A 22,948-nucleotide genomic window follows, 5' to 3' on the forward strand; every position below is an offset into this window, starting at 1 on the left:
GATGTTTGGACTAAATAAAAATATTTTCTTTCTTTCTTTCTTTCAACATATTTTCATATCTATTGCGCCATGGTTATTTTGAAATGCATTATGCAAGTATAGGAGTAAATCAATGACCTAATCATAAATCATGGTGTGCAGGATTAAAAGAAGGCTTTTAACGCTTTAAACGTTTATTGCTTAAACATTCCGTTATAAATAAATAAAGTCTTTAATGGCAATTGTGACTAGTTGCAATAGCGTTTAGTGGTGGATAAGGGGAGCAGCGTGTACCAAGGGGGCAGCAGAGTACGCAACAGGAGCGGCGATCTTGGCTACGGGGGCGGCGTAGGCTACCGGGGCAGCAGCGACCTTCACGTGCGCGGGTTCCTTGTGTACTACGGCGTTGAAGCCGTTGTGGGGGTCAGCGGTGTACTCCACGGTGCGCTTGGTGCCGTCGGGGTCCACGACGGAGTAGGAGCCCTTGACGACATCACCGTCGCGGGTTTCGTGCTGGGCCTTGGAGTCACCGGTCAGGCCATCCTGGACGTCGTAAGCGAAGCTGTACTGAGGGTGGGGGTCGTATTCTTCGACGGCGACTTTAGCGACGGGGGCCACGGCGGCGAGCTTGGCGACGGGCGCGGCGTAGGCGACGGGTGCGGAGTGTAAGAGTGGCGCGGGGGCTGCGTGCACTACGGGCGCCGCGGCGTAGGCGACCGGCGCCGGGTGAGCGGCGTATGCAGCGGGAGCGATCACCCCAGCGTGCGCGGCGGCGATGGCACACACGAACACTACCAGCTGGAATGGAAGCAGAAATGTAATTTAGATTGCCATATCAAATTACAGTGCTTAATCTAAGGGATGCCGTATGCTGAAATCCAATGGAAGCGACGACTTAACTCGCTAATTATTAACCGAAGCACTGGTTCACAACTTTATAAGGCTTGTAATGTGCTGATTGATTTCAGATAAAAGTGAGTGATTTTCAGCCGAAGCCAGGATTTATGATTTCGAAAAATTAAGAGCTTAATATAATAAAATTCTAGCCTACCTTAAAAGCCATTGTTGATAGAATGACAGTGACTTCACAATGAGGAGACCTCAAATTGAATGTACCGTAATTGTGTTCGTCGGACTTTTTATATACACCTCCCTAAAGCCTCGGGCGTTGCATTATACGTCGCGGCGCCGTGCGCATGAGATTTATTAACCGGTCGCTTTAAATGTTTCGAAACGTAAAAAGCTCTTTATGAACTGCAGGCGTCTTGAATCGGGACGTGTAATACGAAAACGAGAATAAGTAGGCTATGATTGATCTTGGGCAGAAAGATCACTTGCATTATAATGCGGTTGCTTTCTTTGGGTGTTTTGTCCTTGCAGCCCGCGCGACACACTCTTTAACTTGTAGGTACCGCAAATTGACAATCGTTCATAATGCTCTCTCATCGTTTAATTTTTAAGTTGTACCTACTTGTATTCTTTTTTATCCAGATTTTGCTGGTATTATGTTCATTATGATGATAGCTGATGTGGATGTAATGTGGGTAATACAGTAATGACATGAACTAAGGCGGTTATCACATTGCGCCGCGCTCCGCCGCGCAGCGCGGGGCGACAGATTTAATCATTGTATGCAAGTACCTCAGTTTGTATAGAAATCACGCGCGGCACTTCACACTGACAACGCGTCCGCGCGCGTGATTTTTTATATGAAAATCACGCGCTCCGCGGCGGAGCGCGGCGCAGTGTGATAACCGCCTATACGGGGCTGTTACAAAAAGTTGAAAGCTCGTTGAACACTTGTTTAAATTGTCATTTGTAATGGAAATGTCATATTAAACCAATGTTCAACGTGTGTTGTCTACCTAAAGTTACATAATAAATATGCGCTTCAATCAGTAATAATAAAAGATGAAATAATAAAAGTTCTCGTTGTTCTTCCTTTCTTCTTCAGTAGGTATTTCTTTTTATTGAACAAACCTTTTTTTATTCTTTCTTTCTTCTTCTTTTTCAGCCAAATGACGTCCACTGCTGGACAAAGGCCTCCCCCAAGGTTTTCCACAGGTTTTTTTTATTCACTTGAATTTAAACACGGAAAGCCTTTTTGGTGCTGACATTTTCATTGTCAGTGTGACAAAAGCGTCAAAAATTAAACAAACTTGCGAGGACGGTGAAATTATAAATCTATTTCTATAACTTTGGAGTAATAAGCTTCCTAGTTCTCGTTAAACATTATACTTAAAGATAGTATCACCAGCTTAAAACTATTGGTTTCTTAGAAGCAATGTTGTGGTCGCGCGTTTTGCCTGGCGTGAGGCGCGCGGGCGCTCGGCTCTACGGCGCCTTCCACGACCCGCTGGACCACGTGACCGGCATCGAGAAGAAGGAACTGCTGGCCCATCTCGCGGGAAACTGCGACCCCTTCCACATACTAGCTATTAAACGAGGTAATGGTTGTTTAATCACAGAAAATTCACTTAACGATTCGTCTGTCGTTCTACGCCTAGCAGGCACGTAAGTTATGTTTTTCTCGCGTGCTATGTTCAATAATGTTTTCAATTTTATTGAGTTTGTAAGAAAACCGAAGACCGTAAATTTTAAATTCTAAGAAAGGACACAAAACTGTAAATAAATAAATTGTGATCGTCTCCAGTTTTACAGGGCTCAGTCCGTAACTCAAAGAGTTAGATAAGCAGGGCAAGATTTGAGAAAGGGCAATTTGGGCTATATCCTTAAAGCCTATGGAACCTACATGTAATCTGTTCTGGCCTAGGGGAGACCTAGGACTTCAAAAATCCTGTTGTCTTCCCCTGGGTTGCCATCAAGAGCGCGAGTCCGTTCTTTTCCCAGCTGTGGTCATAAGAACTTGATAAGTTGAAAGAAGTCATCATTTCAGCCATAATAGGACGCCCATTGCTGAACATAGGCCTCCCCCAATGTTTTCCATGTTGATCGATTGGTAGCGGCCTGCGTCCAGTGCTACCTTTATGATGTCGTCAGTCCATTTTGTAGTTGAAAGAAGTAATCACCAAAATTTTATTTCCCAGGGCCAGGCACCCGCGAGCGGCCTAACCTAATGCCGAGCGCGAACCCGTCGCGGCTGATGGCGTGCCTGTGCAACGAGCACGTCATGCACCTGGAGTACATGTGGCTACACCAGGGCGTGCCCAAGCGCTGCGGCTGCGGCTACTGGTTCGTGCTGTGCCCCGTCGCGCCTTTTGTATAGATATTTATTGAAAATAAAAGAAATATAGACTGAGATTGTCTTTCATTAAACATCCGCTGCCCCGAGGTGTGTGCCCGTGCTGTGACTACTGGTTCGAGCTCTACACCGTCGCACCGCTCTAACGATACTCTGTAGATATTATTTATTGAAAGAATAGAAGGATGAAGAGTGAGATTATCTTTCATTCAACACTCGAGTAGCTAAGCTTTCGTAAAGTAGGTTTTTGAAAAGATTTCCGATAGTTAGGTTTTAGGAAATCTCCATCGCGCTGCCACCCTTGTTAAGGTTTGTAGGTTGTGTTGAAATCCACACAGAGCTTCATTCATACTAAGTTTTCTTCGAAATTGTATCTAATTAGGGAAAAGAATGGGACCTCTACTAAGCTCCGTTTAAGCTTTCTTTCTTTTAATTGAAACTCCGAACTTCCTTATGTTCCTTCCCGGGGACTAAATATGCAGTTGACCTTTTTCTCTCATGAGGTTTTTTTGTGTACTAGTTGACTGCAAAGGAAACCACAAACACACATCATGGGATCACACAACATTAAACATGGAATAAGAAACTATAAAATGAAGTAAAGCTATAACCACGCACGCTGCACGCTGGCTCGCTTCACCGACCCACATCTCGTTGCGACCTTGAACCGCTCCGTGGTTTCCAACTTTAGTACCGGAACCTTAATCTTATGGCCTATTACGTTTTGTTAATGTAATCAAAGTTATCTGTATCGTAGGTTTATTTATGGTAAAGGACGTCGACACTACTACGAAACTGGTTTTGATATTTTATGTGGAAATAAAATTAAATTTAATCTTATTGTTAACTCGTACATAAGTACTGAATCGTGGATATGCTATATTTTGTTAATATCTAACTCTACATCAGTGATATCATTGGGATCTTTGATAACTAAGCTGTCGCTTAAAGTATTTTATTTAGATTTTCATTTTAAAAAGTTCAAAATGTATTCTGCTAGATAAATAAATGTAACTTTTTTTTAAATGTAACTTAGATTATGGAAATGAATGATAGATGATGTACGTAGTCGTACCAACTGTTAGACCAATGCAAAGCATCTAAATACCTACATTACATAATTATTCTTTAAATTATAATCTAAGCAATTACCTACTACGTTTAATGTATGTTAGACGTTACCAATTTTTTTATTACTAGGCTACTAATCTACATGTTTCAAAATAGCATAAAATGCGTCGCTGTCTAATTATTACAAAATTATTACGAATAGCACTAATTACAGACTAGCTGTGGAACACTTTTTGTGTGGATGTCATTTCTCAATGTAGAGTCACCGTATACTAATACATTATTTTCCACAACCAGCACCCTTTGCACCTCTCTCCTAAATCCATACTAAGTACATTAATGATACCAGCAGTTTCTATTTACATATATAATATTATTATGAAAGAAAATGAAACATTTTTGTTTGAAACAAAATATTTCATTTAAAACACTTTTTTACAAAGAAATATACTCGTACAATACACAATAGCATAATCATAAAGTATAAAGTATCACTTTTAATCGATTAATTTTATAATAACCTACCTTAAATGATAATATCACAAGTGTTTTAGTAACTTCACACGCGTCTTACTTTCTATGAGCAGGTACAAAATACTGTCCATGGTTATAGAGCGCATCTTCAGGAGCTACATCGTTCGATGGAGTGAAATAGATGGGTTGTGGTTCTTGTTGGTACTGGGCCCTTGTGTACAAACGAACTGGAGCGTAATTTACTGGCCGTTGTGGCTGGGCAGGCTCGTAGCGCTCGGCAGGCTCGTACACAGCTTTAGGCTGAACTGACGCATATCCGTAGCCAGTATCAATTGCGTTATTTGCAGGAACATAAGCATTGTCGACTGGTTCAGTACGAACAACAGCATTAAAACCTTTCTTCGGGTCAGCAGTGTAGTCAACTGTTCGTTTCGTACCATCGGGATCTACCACGGTGTATGATCCTGACACCACATCTCCTTGTCTAACCTCATGCTGGCTTTTCACGTCTCCAGTCGACGGGTCATCAATGTTGTAGGAGTATTTGTAATCGAGTTCTGTGGGTGGTGGATCCTTGACGATGATGCCAATGACAGCCGGCACTGCCCACGTCAGTAATAATGTCTGGAAAGCAAAAAAATTCTAAATTAAAATGATTGACACTTTTAAAAAGCTTGGTAAGATCAAATATCTGGTTGCGCCAGACAATGAGATCGAAAGGACTAAACTAGTTCTGAGTTCTGCACAAAAGTAGGTCATTGATTGCTACCTGCTGATATAGTGCACTAACTAAACACTAAAGTCAAATGCTAACATCCAACTAGATATCCAAACACCAAGATAGCTTAGTTGACGCAAGTGTTGCGGTCAAAAATGACACAGCAACGCGTCATCCGATGAAAAGTTTTAAGCAGCATGAGATGAATAAAAAAATAAGATTAAATTTACCCTAATCATGTTGCAAAGCGCTCGACAATAGGATCTGGAGTAAATAGTCCACGGCACTCCGCGCCGGTGGTATTTATAGAGGCGGCTTGCATTCACTCGAATGTTCCGTGTTGCTACCACGCTGCTCCGATTGTCGCACTTACCTTTATTTACAATTAAGCTGCGCTAACTCGCTAATGCAGTGTTAAGACAATCACATATGAACTCTGGGCCTATGCGTCCTCTTGATCATTGCGCAAGCAAGTCGTCCTTTTATACACGGCCGTGGCTTATTATACAATGTATATGTAATTTGTCTTTAAACATATTATTATTCAAATAATAAACAATTTAAGTAAAGTCCAGAACCTTGGCAAATTAATCTTCATTCGAATTTCAGTGGGAAGGGAACATGACGAAATTCTTTTTACCCTAACTTTGCTCTTTTGTATTGTGTTCGTTACCACCCCTTGAAGTTAAGCATTTAATAACTATGTTGTAATGCGATACGAGAAGCGACACACGCAACAATGGCGTAATTAATTCACACACTCATACATTTTTCAAACACCATCACATCAAAATTCGAAAATATTTTCAAACATTCAAAACTAAACAATCGAGAATACCTCGAGCCCCTGTAAGATTGTTTTAATTAATTAACGTTACTTTTAACACAGGGTTACAGGCTCCGCTAATTATTAACTTAAATCTCCAAGTTTTGATTAATAATACAAAAATACCATTTTCCATTAAAATTATATAAAATGTTTTATATTTATAAAAGTAATTCCGAAAATATAGAAACAATTAAATAAATAAAACTAGAGGCGCAGTGTAAAATGTCCAAGTATATTTGTTTATTACTTAATTAAAAAAAAATAACAATTTGATAGTTACAAAAGTGCTTTATGCAGATACGGACACGCACGACAACATATTGTTTTGTCAAGCTTTAACCTTTGCATTGATCAAGATGTATTTATTGTTTTGCTACCCATTCAATTGAACTTTCCCGAACGAGATATGTCGTAATAGGTCAGGTTTCAAAAAGGTTCTATTATTTAGAAATAATTTATGCCCCGATCTTTCTGAACTAATTAAAGAAACACACAATTTTATTAAAATCTAAGGATTAATAGTATTTAAGTAATTTGTCATGTCAATCACCAAGTCGAGGGCATTTAAATAATATTTTTCATCATTTGTATAATAACAGATTGTTGGTGTCAGTGACTCATCATCGATCACTGGCTCGCGTGAGATGGACGTTTCGATAACATAGTGTTATGGTAGAACGAGCCACGAAGTACACCTTAAAATTGAACGATAATTTGGCTGTTAGGTGCAGTTCAAAAGTTACGCCCATAAATTACTAAGGAGCTTACTGGTTCCCATGCTGTTTACTCACAGATCAGTTCAAAGATAAGTCAATAGTTTCGTTACAGAACATTCATACCCATTAACTGACAAAACCTAATTAAGAACAAACCATTCTTCTATGGTGCTATAAAAATGCATTAAACTAAGCACTAAAGGTACAACGAAAGGGATATGTTGACATTGTGTAGTAAAAAATAAAATTAAACATACGGCTTTGATTTCCCGGAAAAAGTTTATTAAAATAAATGTAACAAGAAACATTATTATAAAATGAGCACCTAATATGCTCGACTTATTAGGAATTGAAATGAAAGGCGTGTCTTTCATTGACGGTGTCACGACCAGTGAATTGACATTACATCAAAACATTTTTGCATAAAATATATTAGCATTAAAGGTCAATATCGGTTACTGAAATAGAATAGCTGAAACTATATCTACAAGCAAGCGCGACTCGGACTCAGGCACCAAGAGTTCCGTACAACTTGTATGTATGTAAATAATATGTAACTTGTAGTTTGTTCCTGCAATTACAGTTTTTTTGGGAAGCCCATTTAAATATTTATTTTAATCTGTTAGTATTTGTTGTTATAGCGGGAAAATTATTTGTAAACATTTCAACTGTCTGGTTATCACGGTTCATGAGATACTGGTGACAGACAGAAATAGGCTAATAGTGTCTCATTTTACCCTTTGGGTATGGAACCCTAAAAAGTAGTGACAGGTAGAGATGAGACGTATTTACTAGAACAGATCCACACACTAGGTATTTTACAGTACGAGGCGGCACCTATTCCATTTTTAAAAATACTTGATCCACCTAGTATTTTATAAATTACACGATTTCCGACCCTACCCTGAAAGTAATAGAGGTTATTATTGCGTAATCCGTAGTCGTGTATTACGCGCACCTAGTATTTCTCGCTAAGCTTATGTGCGAACGTAGAGATTCACTCCGTCTCTGTCTGACCAAACAAATTTGAGCGCGACGAAGCAAACGCACACAAACGTAGTCAAACCATATTCATGTAAATAAGAAAAAAGTATGTAAATATTTTTATGAAATTGATATCTTTTAAATACGCCAACTTTTACGTTGACAGTCCAAAGCCTGTTGAAGTATGAAGGGAGGAATTATATTATTATTCAATTTCAAATTGCATTATTCATACTACGGTTGTATCTTTTCAAAGAAAATTGTATTTTAAAGTCATATTACTTGGATTAGTCCGCACTAGTCGCGTCAAGTATGCTAAATTACTACGTACTAGGTGGAACAGGTATTTGGATCGAGTATTAATAAATACTTGGAATAGGTGCACCTAGTATCAAATTTACCTAGTATAACCCATCTCTAGTGACAGGTGATTTTGGCGCTGAAATACAACTGCTTTTTGTTGAGACTCAAAATCGTCAAACATTTGAGCTACAGAATCATTCAATCAGAATTAGAAAAAGCACATTCGAGCTCTAACAATACTCGTAAAGTGCAATAAGACTCATGATCTTGAGAATCGAGAAGCCTTTTGATTTTTATTTTTTCGTGGAATTATTTACTCAGTTTGCAAAGGTAATAAATTATGATGAATTGAGTCGTGAAGTGCAGCGCTACTTAGGCTTATGCGGGCATTAGTCACGGCCTCATGTGTTACTCAACGCGCAGAGGACTGCAGCTCCAAGGTCATGAGCGTATCGCCCAATGAGAACAGCCAGCTCATAAAGAACCACATTGTATTTATTTATTTATAGAAACCAACAGCGATACATTGGAAATAATAGTTAAATTAAATACATATCTAAATATATATAACTCATAGGTAACTGACTGACTGACTGACATAGTGATCTTTCAACGCACAGCCCAAACCACTGGACGGATCGGGCTGAAATTTGGCATGCAGGTAGATGTTATGATGTAGGCATGCGCTAAGAAAGGATTTTACGAAACTCCACCCCTAAGGGGGTAAAACGGGATCCACGCGTACGAAGTCGCAGGCGGCCGCTAGTAGTTGAATTAAGTTAAATATTAGTTAAACATATTGCATTCATGACACTATGGTAAACGACGTGTGATCAACGCTACTCTTTGTTTGTGAGCAGTGTGGGTCTGATTAATACTTTTTTGGGTGTCGACTTCCTTACAGCACATAGATTCAAACTTATAAAAACCCTCAATATCATGTACCAAACATGTGTTGTTACTTTTAAAACAAAAAATTACGAACCCCTTTTTTGGACACCCTCATATCTCGTTTCTCTATTTATTTGAGTAAACATCCGACTATACTTCAGTAAAGGCATAAAAACAATGTGAACTGGCTGTTTTAGTTTCGTCTGTCCATAAGTGGAAGCAATTTCGTTTCAGTCGATAAGATTATTGATAATCCCGATTGTTCGTGTTTATAAAAAAAAACAATTTTATACTGATTCCGGTACTTTAAAACAGAGCAAAGTGTTATTAATTGGTACAGCTCTTTGTATCTTTATGCTTTATTATTTTCCTATTTAATTACGATATTTAAACGCAACGATATTGGATTTATTATACTCATCTCTTAATATTTAAAGTATTTAGTCTATATTTTAAATTCTATTACTATTTACTTTAAATATGAGGACATATTATATTTATTTCAAATGTCAACTCAAATTCATTCAACAACATGGTGCATTTTAGCGGAAGCGCAACCCGTAAAATCTTTTCATAGAAAAGACATCAACGCGTCACATAAGTATTCAAGCTATCATCGTAAAATTGTGGTGTTAAAATGTCAAGTTTAAGTTAATCTACTTAATTCTTTACTTTAAATATTTGCTTTTATTAATTACAAAATACATTTTATGAAAAGATAGTCATGATAAAATATAGTATTAATTACAAACTAAATTACAACCAGGCAGCATCAAAAGTAGCAAAGCTGTACACTTTTACATTTCTAGAATGTTTATTCATAAAAATAATGTTATTAAAAATAGAAGTTAACACTGAGTATGTATTTTTGTACCTCGATTGCCATTTGAAGTTACCGAATAGAAAGGACTAGCTGTGAGCCTTGGTTTAGTTTTAAAATTTAATGCACATATTGCATTCATCCTACCTACAATGTGTGACCCGGGCTTAACTAGCTGATAAATTGGATAGAAGTTAAATGAGGTCGAAATTATGTCACAGACGATAAGCTACCTACCGTATGCAATAGTATGATGAATCTAGAACGAGTCGCAGCTATGCTATGGTGTGAAAAGCTTCTATGAGTTATAAATATCATAACCCATCAACATCTATAGTTCTTATCGCAATTTGAAATTTTACTACTAAATTGTAAAGTTCAGGTTTTTTTATATCTTGTTAATACTGTTTATCGTCATCATTTATGTGTGACTGTGCTTTTGGTCCATTTAGTGCAGAGCTAACTGATTGATTGTTTGCAGACGATAGAGCAAAAATATTTCAAAATTGGCCAATATCTATTAAAATGAGAGTTACAATCTGACAAAGCGCAAGTCCTTAAACATACGAGCGCGCTGCGCAGGCGCTCGCGAATAATGGCAGGGCGCGGCGCACATGTGGCTCAGGGTTGCCACTTGCGATTTCTTGTACCTATTACCTAGTTACATAATACAATAATGAATTAATTATGTCAAATTATAACAGTGGTTTGTTTTTTTATAATAACTGTTAAAGTTTTAAAAGTCAACTTTTTAAACTTTAAAGTAGTGTAAAGAATCCATTAGTCAATGATAAAGTTTCTTGATTTCGCGCTATTGATTATAATAAATACGGAGTGTGAAAAACGCAATAAGCAAATGAAATTATCTGAAATATTGCATTTACAATAAATCTTTTTTTTTTATATTTTTTGTAGTTTTTTGTCATCCATGTAACATTCGCACAAACTGGTTCGCACTCACACGCCCTTCGCAAGCTCTTTGAAGCACGGAACATTGCACTGCATATAAGTATCGCACTACCTACTCACATCCGATGAACGTTTACGACGCGAACTGACCCACTTTGGAACAAGAGCAAGAAAAATTTACGCGTTTACACCAAACCACCTGATTCAGGCCAAGGGCCCCATTCGTGTTGGGCACTTATTCGATTTAATTTTGTAGTTATGGCTACGCTATCGTAAAATGACGACTTTTGTGATGTTGATGACGATATTAAGCTCGTGAGTGATTTAATATGTATTACATTAAATTACTGTCAAAGTAGGATTATGAACTTATGAAATAAGCATGTAATACATATATATTTTAACCATTTAAACTTAAACTAAAATGAAAGCAAATAATTCGATTCCTCTTATTTATTACCTTAGTTTTAACACTAGCACATAACAATACATAAACATAAATAATCAACACAACACGGTTCAGGTCACTGGGACGGAACATAGGCCAGCCCAGACGGATTTAGATAAACGCATTACTTACAATCACGTAACAAATACCACGCTGACATCACTCCTAACAACTGCTAATTACAATTAGATCCCCTTAAGTTCAACGTGTAAACAATAACTGACATTCTTAGTCCGTTAACAAAAAATAATTAAAAGATAACAATGAAGAAAAAAGCAGAACACTTTAATTTTCATAAAAGCGTAAAATATATCCAAAGCTCTCCTTTGATAACCAGTTTAATACGTTTGGTGGCCGATTTCTTAGACTACATATCACGAGGCGGACAGTAAACTGTATTTAATGTAGTTTATGTCATCGGCACCTCTAAATCCATCTAAGCGGTAAATCTGTCAGACGAAGTTAAGATTACAGAAATGAGGGCTCATTTTACGTAACTACCGTCTCTTAGTTATTGATACAATGGTGAAAGTTGATGACATTGGTGGTCATAGATCCTAGAGCCCCGAAGATGGTATATTTCTGATTACCCAAGCTCCGTCTGGTGGTTATTGGTTCGGACTAGTGGAGGTAAGCGTGGGCGGCGACGGGAGCGACGGCCTTGACGACGGCGGCGCCCACCGGCTCCTTGTGCACGACGGCGTTGAATCCGTTGTGGGGGTCCGCGGTGTACTCCACGACGCGCCGGGTGCCGTCGGGCTCCACCAGCGAGTATGAGCCTTGGACTACGTCGCCGTTTCTGGTCTCTTGCTGGTTCTTGGAGTCACCTGCGAAAGAAATAAAAATATATTATGAATATGGGAAATGTTTCTAGTTGATAGAGTCTAAAACCTGTATTAAGGAACGACTCGATTTAAACACTGACATACATTTGGATTCAATATTAAAATTCAGCCAGTACAAGTCTAGAATCAATCTATACTTCAGACCGAGTCAAGTTTTGAAGGCACTTTCGCAATACCGAGATTTTTAAGCTGCTTGCTTTACATCAATATGAAATTGTCTACGTGACATAATATTCAGCTCGAAAGGGGTAGTAAACCAAGCGAAAATTATAAAATCTTGTGTATACCATACCTGTCAAAGCATCCTGAATGTCGTAAGCGTATGAATACTGGGGGTTGGGATCGTACTCGTCGACTGGAGCCGCCACCTTAGCGATGGCGTGTCCGACGCCGACGGCGTAAGGCGCGGCGTAAGGCGCTGCGTAAGCGGGCGCGTGCGCCACCACCGGCGCCGCCAGTCCCAGCGGCCGCCCGTAGGCGTAGGGCGCCGCCACCGGCACTACGCCGCCCAAGGCGCCGCTGCACACCGCTAGGACAGTAGCTACGATGATGACCTGTAAACCGACGTTTGATATAATATCATTTTTGATAAAAAAACTTTTGATATATTATAGGATTTTATCATGTTTCTAATTATTTTTATACATGTTTTTAAAATTTAATTTATGTTAAAGAAACATCTTAACTTTCCCAACGTTTCAGTTTTACAATATTGGGTTAAAACATAGGCCTACCTAATCATGAAACTTTAAATCCATGACAAATTCTACAGAAATAATTATTATTTACACTTATTATTGAGTAATTAAGATCTAATATCAAAAGGTATCGTACCTTCATGTTGAGTAGGTTCGACGTTCCCAAGTGTTGTGAGTGCAGAGGGTTGCGCATGCACCGCTTTTATACACGCATGCGCAGTTCAAACGCCCGCTTTAGAAAAATGCTGCTCTATGCGGCCGGCCCTATTCCCTTTACGTTGGTGTGTATGATTTATTCATAATACGTTTATTTATTGCATATTGGTTAAGGTTGCGGTGCTAATCATAATCAATCAAGCTAAATATTAACGTCTCTAACATAATAAAAAGATAATTAGATACTTTAAAATTTTAGTAGGACCTTTAATGACTGTAATGTAAGTAAGAAACATAGATAATCATGTTTTTGGAAACGTTAGTTAGATCTGATATGAATTACCATTTAAACAATAGTTTTTATGACTAACAAAGAGTAATAATCCATCCATCCTCCATCCATTTAGTAGATTTTAAAATAAATTAATATGGCTATTTTGTTAAAGATGTCACATATATCCTTTTAATTAAAAATTACTTTAATTGTAGTTAATAAAATAAGCTAACATAACTTTACATAATTCGAAATTAATATGCTTAGTTTACATACATGTTTAAAAGTCGTGTACATACCTAGGTATGCTAGGTACAGCTAGAGACCGCCTACATACACCAACTAACGGCTATTATTCCATTTTATTCAAATATGACCTAAATGTTTATCGGTCTAAGACCACATGAGTGCTAGGTAGTGTCCGTATGTCACAAGTTTTTGGGTCACAGCTGCAATACACATTCCGAAAAGATCAGTCAGTCATTTTCAAATAAGTGGAGTAAAGCAAATCAAATTGATATATCTAGATAGATAGATTGAAGATTCAATCGGCCTGTAATTGAGAAGTGAGCATTGAATTCTGTATCCTTCCCATGCGTTTATTTACTGGCCTTGTCAATTTACAAGAAGTTATTCCCTGTGGTGGTTGCTTTTGTACTACGTCACTCACGCGTTGGGTGCCACAATATTTAAACGCAGTATACACTCGTAGAGTTGTGGAAGTTCACATAAAGTCAGCATTTTTCCCCTTTTTATTTTAGTTCTACATTGGCTGTTCTCGTTTAGCTGCATATAAATTGCAATGCATGTTATCACTGCTGGGTGTGCGATAGTGGCCGCGCTACATTCGAAGATAATTCAGAATAGCCCTGCCCTTATACGGATTAATTGAACCAGTGTAGAATTATTATAGAGTGGAACTAAAGGACATGAAATAAAATATTAATATCTAATTTATGTAAGCTACTGATAAATTACCAACACAACTAATTATGTTTTTTTTAATGTGATAATTATTAGAACACCATACCATATGCCACATTCACACATTCTTAAAAAACTTTTGTTAATTTACTAATCGTTACATACCATACTTTTATTTAACTAATACCATATTTCCAATTATTATTATAATCAATTACGAAAATAATATACGTAATTGGTATAAATAATAATTAATTGAAATGTTTTATTAATTATAATAATAATTGGGAAATATACAACCATCATAATGATTTTTTTCTCTAATATGAACAATGCGATGCGGTTTTTATTTTATACAAAAATATTTTTGGGATTAACGTTAAATCAATTTTACAAAGTTATCTCGAATTTACGATATGATTTTTAGCAAAAGGCGACATCTATAATACTAAGTTCATATCATCCAGTGAACTACAAGAATCCTTGTTTTTACCGACATCTGTTCAAAAATTCTTGTACTACCTGCTTGTACTTTCAACACTTTCAGACAGATTTTCCCATTTTTTGGGAAATATTTTTTGTTTTGTGGTCCACAACATTATTGAACATTATTGATTATTGTCTCAAAACTGCCGTTAGCACAGTGTTGTTGTTAATGTCACACTAAGTAATGTTACATTTGTATTAAGACATTTATCGAGCTCCAATGATATTAAAGAACTATAGATATGTTACGTTCATAGAAATTACGATTTGAATCCGTGCCGAGCTATTCCAAATTGCACACATTGACAAATGTAACTGATAAGTGAAACAAAAGATACGAAATAGCACGCAAATGAAAGAGATAGCTATAGTTTTAACGATTCTGCACTAACTAATCTATGTCCGCAGCGCACGCATCCTTATCGCTCTAACGTCAAAACAAGATCGCTTTCTCTTTCTTAACTTGAACATGGCGCATGGCGTCTTGATTGTTTGCATAAATAATTGAAAATATAAATACTAAATAATTTTGCATAATCACATGTGGTAAGAGATCCCTTGTATTTTGTTTACTTTAGAGTCATAATTGGTACACTTTCGAAACACACACGATGGCATTTTTTATTCATTTTGGTAAGAACACAGGAACTTACGGTGTGGTACGCACGCGATTGCGCACGACGCAGGCCACCAGTGGGTAGACACTTCTCATGCAAAAACTAGTCTCTATATGTAGCAATTGATATACAACCTTATGCCTTAAGCAATAAAGTGCATTTTGGATTGATTTCACTATAGCAGGGGAACCCGCGGATCAATACCACCATACTAAAAATAATTGTTAGTGTCCTTATGTTGGTAGTATTGTTAGTTTGACAAATGAAAAAAAATGTCTGTCAATTGAGTTTGAGTTTTTAACCGGCGAATTGATTCGTGTGAAGTTATTTTCTCAGATTTGGTGCAATATTACTGTAAATAAACTTTTCTGTCGTTTACGTTGAGTTGATTAAGTTCCTCCGTATCGGGCGTGATAAAGTTTGCTGTTCAGTGTTATGTTTTTTGTGAGATAGAGACTCTTTTAAATAAGCTGTGTTTCAACTTCTACAGAAGTTTAAACTCTTATTTACTTTTCTGTTTAATGGGTATGTTATCTACTTACTTGAAATATTACATCTATTACAAATCTATTTTTCATTAAAAACAACCCTATGTGATGAAAATGTAAATGTACTTTCAAAACTGGTAAATGCATGAACCAGGGCATTGACACTGGTTGGAGAGAAATTATAGGCTTTGTTTAATTAATACCTTAATTAATACCCATTTCATTTTAGGCTTCTACTGATAATGGAGAGTAGAAACAACAAGAAGTGCGTTATTTGTAATAAGAGGCGAAGTCGTGGTGGATCACCCTTACTTTTGAGTAGGTTTCCTCTGGATTCTGACCGGTAAGTTTCTAATAACACTCATTTATTACAAGATAATTTTACTGATTGTGTAAACTTAAAGGCTGGGATTAATATTTTTAATCATACAGTAAATAACCATAACCAATTTTTAATTTCAGTATTTTGTTTCGTACTCTGCAAATGAATTGCATAACAATACTAAAAGAAATTAGTTGATGAATAAATTTCAGTTTGTTATTCTTTTTCTTTTCTAATAGGTATTTCTTATTTCAGTTGTCGAATGTGGGTTAAAAATGCTGGCTTAGAAGACTTAGCATATGTACCTATTGAAAAGTTACACCAACTGAAGTTTGTTTGTGGTGGGCACTTCACTCCTGAATCCTTCAATGCCAAAGGAACTCGGCTGAAGAACTCAGCTATTCCAACACTGGAATTGAGCAATCCCATCTTGCCAGATGAAGTTTTGACAGAGTTTCCTCTTCATGTAAAAGACTCCAATAAAGAAAACCTCAAGACAGGTATGATGATGACTTCAATTATTTTTTTAAAATTTAATTTACTATCTATCAATTTTTCTGAATTATTTAGATGTCTTAATTAATTTTCTTTGGTTTCCAAAACAAACCAACCGAATGCAATTTAACAAGGTTCTTTCTTTGTAACCACAAACATGTGTTGTATGCTTATCAATAAATAATATATAATTTCAATTATTAATTATATCTATACTTTGTTACAGTTCTTTATGATCATTCATATTGCATTCCAAAGAAGTCAAATCCAGTTGAACGAGGTATGTTTATCTAGAATTATACTAATAATATAAAAAGGAAATATTTAATTGTTTGTTTGTATTTGATCGGCTCCGTAACTCGAAGCCAAGATAGCCTAAAGTGCGGGTTAGAACCCCACAGCTTGAATATTGTAGTAAACCCACTCGTAACACAATTTAGCTTAGAATGTGTGTTGAGTTAGAGGGACTTTAGTAATTTGTGTAATACAAATTCTTCAAAAAAAGTACCGGACCAATTTGAAAAATTTTAGGCAATCTACATTAATTAGCCAGGTCAGCTAGTTTAATAATATTTATAAGCTAGTAATTTTTAATGTGAGCAAGACATGTACTAGACTGATTGTACCCTAAAGTTGGGTAAGAACATGACATTTTATTACCCAATTCACATTTCATTATCTGCTTTCAGTTCCCCTTACAACTACAACCAAACAACTAAATGCAACATGTTTGGGAGCTGTGGATATACCAGATTCTAGTATTTCTGCGAAAACAACTTTTGAACCTCTTCCTTCTACTTCCAATGCACCAGAACATATGACCTATAAACCCATTACTCATGGTAAGTGTACAAACTAATTATTTACCTTCTAAAATATGCCTTCCCTCAAACTAAAGAATGCCACCCTGGATGCGTTCTGCAGTCTGCAGTCAGGTCAAAATGAACTTATATGTACAACATTCTAGGTTTCTGTACATTTTATATTAATGCGATTTGACCGTGCGGATACGAACAAAGAACGCAAAGCACACGTGACTGATTGCCTTATCACGACCACTTACAGATTGTCTTGACATACCCGCAGACCGCATCCAGAATGCAGAACATTAAAACCTCTAAATGCCTTTAATTTAATATTATGTCATTGTTATTGAAGGTGGGCCCACGCTTCATATTTTATGAGAAGAGCTATCATTATCCTGTCTTTGCATTTTTTAAAACTTGATAATGATTGATTGATTTGGAAATAATATGTTTCATAAAACAACAAAATAAATTTTAAACTAATTTGCATATTTATAATATTTCAGATGATAAAAACATTTGCCATCAAGATGCACAGGCAGAAATATTAGTCCACAGTTATAAAAGACCTAAGAAAAACATTGAAATGAAAGGTAAGATAAAACATACCTAATTTAAAAAACTAAGTAAAATTGCTGATTAATTAACCAATATTCAATTCAATTTGCTTTAATGTTGTTTTTTTTACTAATGGAAATGTTTTTATTACAGACACTTCATCAACATTTACAATTAAAGAGAAGAGGCTTTGGCGACAGTTACAAAATGCAAAAAAAACAATAAGGAATATAGCGAAGTCAATAGTGAATTTAGACAAGTTAGATTCGGAAGTGCTGACATCGTTAGTAAAGGATGTAGTGCAGAATAACAAAAAAAAGTCACAAGGAAAAAGGTGGACTTTAGCCAACAAAATATATGCTTTGGCTTTATTTAAACGGTCCCCTAAAGCATACCGCTATATGCAAAAGCTGTTTACGCTACCAAGCACTAAAACGCTCCAAAGGATTTTAAAAAATATACCAATGGAGCCTGGTATAAATAAAAATATAATTGATATGTTAGAGGCAAAAGCATCAAGTATGCCAAAGGAAAATAAATATTGCTCGTTAATATTTGACGAGATGGCGTTAAAGAAACGGATAATTTATAACGAAATTGCTGATAAAGTGGATGGCTACGTGGATTATGGAGAGGGCGAGAACATGGGACGAGAAAAGAAAATTGCAGACCATGCGTTAGTGTTTATGATACAGGGTGCTAGACATAAATACAAGCAATATATTGCGCACTATTTTGTGGAAGGCACAATATCAACAGCAAAACTGGCAAAAATTATATCGGACATCATCAAAAAATTAAAAGAAATCGGATTTATGGTTCTAACAACAGTTTGTGATCAGGGATCTACAAATATAGGAGCTCTTAACATGTTAAAAAGAAACTGTGGACAAGGCATAGATAGCAACTTTTTCTCTGTAAATAATGACAAAATTTTTATAATCTATGACATCCCTCACTTGTTCAAATCATTACGAAACAATTTCTTTAAAAGTGGAAATATGTCTTTCGATGGAAAAATTGCACAATGGAGGCATTTGGTAGTTGCAGAAGAACACAACAGAAATTTTTTAAATTTTAAAAAACTGAATAGTACCATTGTAAATCCAACATTCAAAACTAAGATGAGGGTGAAGTATGCTGCGCATGCTCTGAGTAATACCGTGGCAGCTATTTTAAAAATGATGGCATGGAAAGAAGTTTCTGATTGCAATGATACAGCATTTGTGATTGAACAGTTAGATAAACTATTTGATTGTACAAATGGTCCATCATCTTTAAATGACGTAAAGAAAGGGATCCGGGAAAATGTTTCCACATCAAGTAATCACATTGAGTCTTGGACCTTTTATACTGATAAGTTAAAAACCATAAAATTTATAACAGCAGAAAACACGATACTAAAAAATGTTAAATGCGTAAAGGGATATCAAATATCTATCAAATCCTTAAACGATATTTGGGAAAAGTTAAAGAATGAAGGGTTTAAATATATGAACCTTAGACAGTTTAACCAAGACTCTCTGGAAAACTTATTTGGAATCATTAGGCAACACAGTGTACCTAACCAATAGAAATCCCACTATCACGCACTTTACTGCAGCGCTTAAAACAAGCATGGTTACTGGGCTGAAAGTGCCTCATAGCAGAAGTGCTAATTGTGAAGCAGACAACAATAAACATATGCTGGAATATAAAGACATTTTAAAAACTAATTTGAAACAACAGAAATAAAAATTAATGTTCAAGATTCCACAGACACTGAATTTTATCCTGTGTTGTCTATCCCGGACCCTGAAAACTTAGAACAGCCCATTGAAAATTTGTGTAGCCTTGAAAACCAACCAGTAGTATATGTAAGCGGGTATTTAGCTGCCAAACTATTACAGAACAGTTCTTGTTTAATTTGTGAAGAGTGTTTGAGCGTGAAAACTCCTGTTGACAATGATTTGTATGCATATATATCTCTTCGCGAATGGTGGCATGATAAAAAAAGTCTCGTTTATCCAACAATTCAATTATGTACCACCGTAAATGAAGCTAAACAATTTTATCATGACCATATTGCCGACCAGATATATATGGAAAATGTTGGAAAATTCATTTTCTTAATGTTGAGTACAAATTGTAATTTTAGTTGGTTTAAATGTCAACAACATAATAAAGAAAAGACAATGCCGGAAATTGGCGTCTTTTTTTTTTCGCGCGGCCATCGACCAAACCTTGTTTTTTGATTACAAAATAGTATAATAAACCAAACTTACTACGACATGTATACCTCTAAACTCAGTCTGAACTGAGTTACGAGCATTAGAAGTTTGATGATTTTCATACTAGATTTGCTTTTTGCGCGCAAGTTTTGTAAGAAATTGCAACAAAATAGTGACATTGTATGTGTGAACAAACAATACCATCCATTAAAGGCTCCAGACATCAGTGTGAAGCAGAATCAGCGCAATAAAAAAATAGCGCAATATTTTGTTGCAATTTCTTACAAAACTTGCGCGCAAAAAGCAAATCTAGTATGAAAATCATCAAACTTCTAATGCTCGTAACTCAGTTCAGACTGAGTTTAGAGGTATATATGCCGTAGTAAATTTGGTTTATTACACTATTTTGTAATAAAAAAACAAAGTTTGGTCGATGGCCGCGCGAAAAAAAAAAGACGCCACCTTCCATACAAAATCTGGCATTGCCATTTATGATAAGATGTTTAAAATATTAAGTTACCTTTTTCTAAGAAAAAGTTGTAAAATCATTAATGACAGCTTCATAAAAAGTGAAAACAATTTTGCTGACAAAAGTAAAAAAGCACAGCAACAAAGCATTGAAAAGTAATCTTAGGGCTGAGGTTCGATCAGCTGATAAAAAAATTAAAAATGTTTATAAATAAAAATCCTATTTTTTCTTAGAAAAAGTTGTGAAAATAAAAGTTTACAAAATTATCATTTCTGTACTTTGTTATAATTTTCAATAATTCCTCATGCCTACAACTGCTATGTCATGTTCAATACTTATTGTAATATACCTATTTTATTTCGAAATAAATAATTTACGTTACAAAACTTCGTTTTACTTACACATAGTATAAAATAAAAATAGTAATCATTAAAATATTGAAGGTTCCTATACTAGATATCGATATGCAATTACAACCCTAGCAAAGTATCGATAATCGATAAGTTATTACGAACGTCACTAATACTGTCAGAAAACAAGGCATTATGTTGGTAGCTCCGCCTGTAGTTTGTGCGGTTGGTAAAGATTTGCGGGTCGTTCTCTAAAATGCATATGTGTGCGTGAGCTCAAAAAATATCTATGGAGTGCCGTCTCTTACTCTTTTATGCTCTTTGCAGGCCACATGAAGACTAAACACAAGACGTCACAATTGGGACGTATTTGAGTATTCACAGCGCGAGCGCTTATAACATATCTGCTTTTGTTTTTATATAATATCATTGTCGAGCTCTAATTGAAAAATTTATAAAATGACTTTTAATTTGGTCTATTTTGTTATTTAATTTTGTAAATTGACTATGATGCATGGATACACTTTTGAATACATTTAGTGAAATATAAATAAATCCTAAATAACATCAGCTGCTGATTCAAACATCTGTAGCTTCATGATTCAAACCATGAAGCTACAGATAAAAATGGAGGCCAGACTCCCAATACTATTTCTTGACATAGGTATCATTAAAAATGATAAGTGTAGTTACTGGTAAAACGTTTTAGGAAGAAATTACTGTAAAAAATGTGAAAAATGTTTACAATGATCCAATGTCGGAAATCACAAAATAAACACTTACGCGTGGAATCTTATGTCACTTCCAGGACAGCACGTACTACCGCAACCACGCACTACAAAATTTTGCACCAATTCTTGTGATAAAACAATGATTATTTCCTGTAAACAATCTCAAACGAAATTAACTGCTCAATAAACAAAATAGTAAACAACCGCCATGATGGGCCGGATTGGGCCGATGTTGCCACATGGTACCGATTACCCAGGAATTGGGATTGTATTTCCCTGATTCGCCAACACATTAAGCCCAAATGGCCGACAATTTTGTGATTTTTTATTTAACTAGGTAATCTTAGTTTCAAATATTAATTATTTATTTGTTTAACTTCTGATTTGGTTAGTGAATTGGCTATTTCGAAGAATTTACAAGGAGATTTAAATCAGAAGATAGCAATACTACAGTCTAATTTTTTAGAAATCAGCAGAAATGTCATCAAATATGGCCAACTGACATAAAAATATTTTTAGTCTGTGAACTAGTGATGCGACAAAACCTCTCGTTAATCGCGAAGTGAAATGTTGTAGTACTTGCGTATCAACGCCGGGTGATCGTCAAAATACTAAAAATATGCAACAAAGTCGCAACATTGAATGTGAACTGATTATGAAATTTTCGAGAACAGGAAACAAACTGTATGCACAGATGTAATCAAAAAACACACTGGACAGTAAAACAATCAATGATATCCGTAAAGTTATTAAACTTCTGTTGCTTGTTGCGTGATTGGTGGATTTTGACACATCTGTCAATGTCATGTCAAAAATAACCTATCATGCAGCATTTGGACCTCGCGTCTACGTATTGCCATCTGGCGGATTTTTCAATCGCGAAAACCCTCATTGATGATGATTGAAGTTTTTTATTTTCTTAAAAATAAACAATGGAACAATACGTAAGCATAATTGCATAAAAAAGTAAAATAATTTCGTTTAAATAAAACCGACTAAAAATTAAACTGACTCCGAAAAAGTAAACACTAAAAGTAAAAAAATAAATTTACGTTATCTCTAATATTGTCGAAGTTATCGCTGGAAAACTAAACAAAGTATCGTATATTTTTTATTTAAAATTAATCAGTAATCGGAATAAGTGAGGACTTAAAATAATATCGATTAAATTTACA

General features: G+C 35.9%; 4 protein-coding genes across 4 annotated transcripts; 1 reads left to right on the forward strand and 3 right to left on the reverse strand.

Moving 5' to 3' along the window:
- Nucleotides 1-155: 155 nt before the first annotated feature.
- Nucleotides 156-1,117, reverse strand: LOC135081555 (larval cuticle protein A2B-like). Its single transcript, XM_063976298.1, has 2 exons — nucleotides 1,031-1,117; nucleotides 156-777 (listed from the first exon to the last, which is right to left on the reverse strand). Exons 1-2 carry the CDS (start codon nucleotides 1,040-1,042, stop codon nucleotides 244-246), a joined length of 546 nt encoding a protein of 181 aa, XP_063832368.1. The 5' UTR covers nucleotides 1,043-1,117; the 3' UTR covers nucleotides 156-243.
- A 992-nt stretch (nucleotides 1,118-2,109) lies between these two features.
- Nucleotides 2,110-3,238, forward strand: LOC135081560 (cytochrome c oxidase subunit 5B, mitochondrial-like). Its single transcript, XM_063976303.1, has 2 exons — nucleotides 2,110-2,426; nucleotides 3,027-3,238. The coding sequence occupies exons 1-2, from the start codon at nucleotides 2,264-2,266 to the stop codon at nucleotides 3,203-3,205; spliced, it is 342 nt and encodes a 113-aa protein (XP_063832373.1). The 5' UTR covers nucleotides 2,110-2,263; the 3' UTR covers nucleotides 3,206-3,238.
- A 798-nt stretch (nucleotides 3,239-4,036) lies between these two features.
- Nucleotides 4,037-5,754, reverse strand: LOC135081557 (larval cuticle protein A3A-like). Its single transcript, XM_063976299.1, has 2 exons — nucleotides 5,675-5,754; nucleotides 4,037-5,350 (listed from the first exon to the last, which is right to left on the reverse strand). The coding sequence occupies exons 1-2, from the start codon at nucleotides 5,681-5,683 to the stop codon at nucleotides 4,823-4,825; spliced, it is 537 nt and encodes a 178-aa protein (XP_063832369.1). The 5' UTR covers nucleotides 5,684-5,754; the 3' UTR covers nucleotides 4,037-4,822.
- A 5,580-nt stretch (nucleotides 5,755-11,334) lies between these two features.
- On the reverse strand, nucleotides 11,335-13,249 carry LOC135081534 (larval cuticle protein A2B-like). Its single transcript, XM_063976258.1, has 3 exons — nucleotides 13,024-13,249; nucleotides 12,482-12,743; nucleotides 11,335-12,171 (listed from the first exon to the last, which is right to left on the reverse strand). Exons 1-3 carry the CDS (start codon nucleotides 13,078-13,080, stop codon nucleotides 11,966-11,968), a joined length of 525 nt encoding a protein of 174 aa, XP_063832328.1. The 5' UTR covers nucleotides 13,081-13,249; the 3' UTR covers nucleotides 11,335-11,965.
- Nucleotides 13,250-22,948: the final 9,699 nt, after the last annotated feature.

This window comes from Ostrinia nubilalis, chromosome 20 (genome assembly GCF_963855985.1).
Source record: "Ostrinia nubilalis chromosome 20, ilOstNubi1.1, whole genome shotgun sequence".
Taxonomy (NCBI): domain Eukaryota; kingdom Metazoa; phylum Arthropoda; class Insecta; order Lepidoptera; family Crambidae; genus Ostrinia; species Ostrinia nubilalis.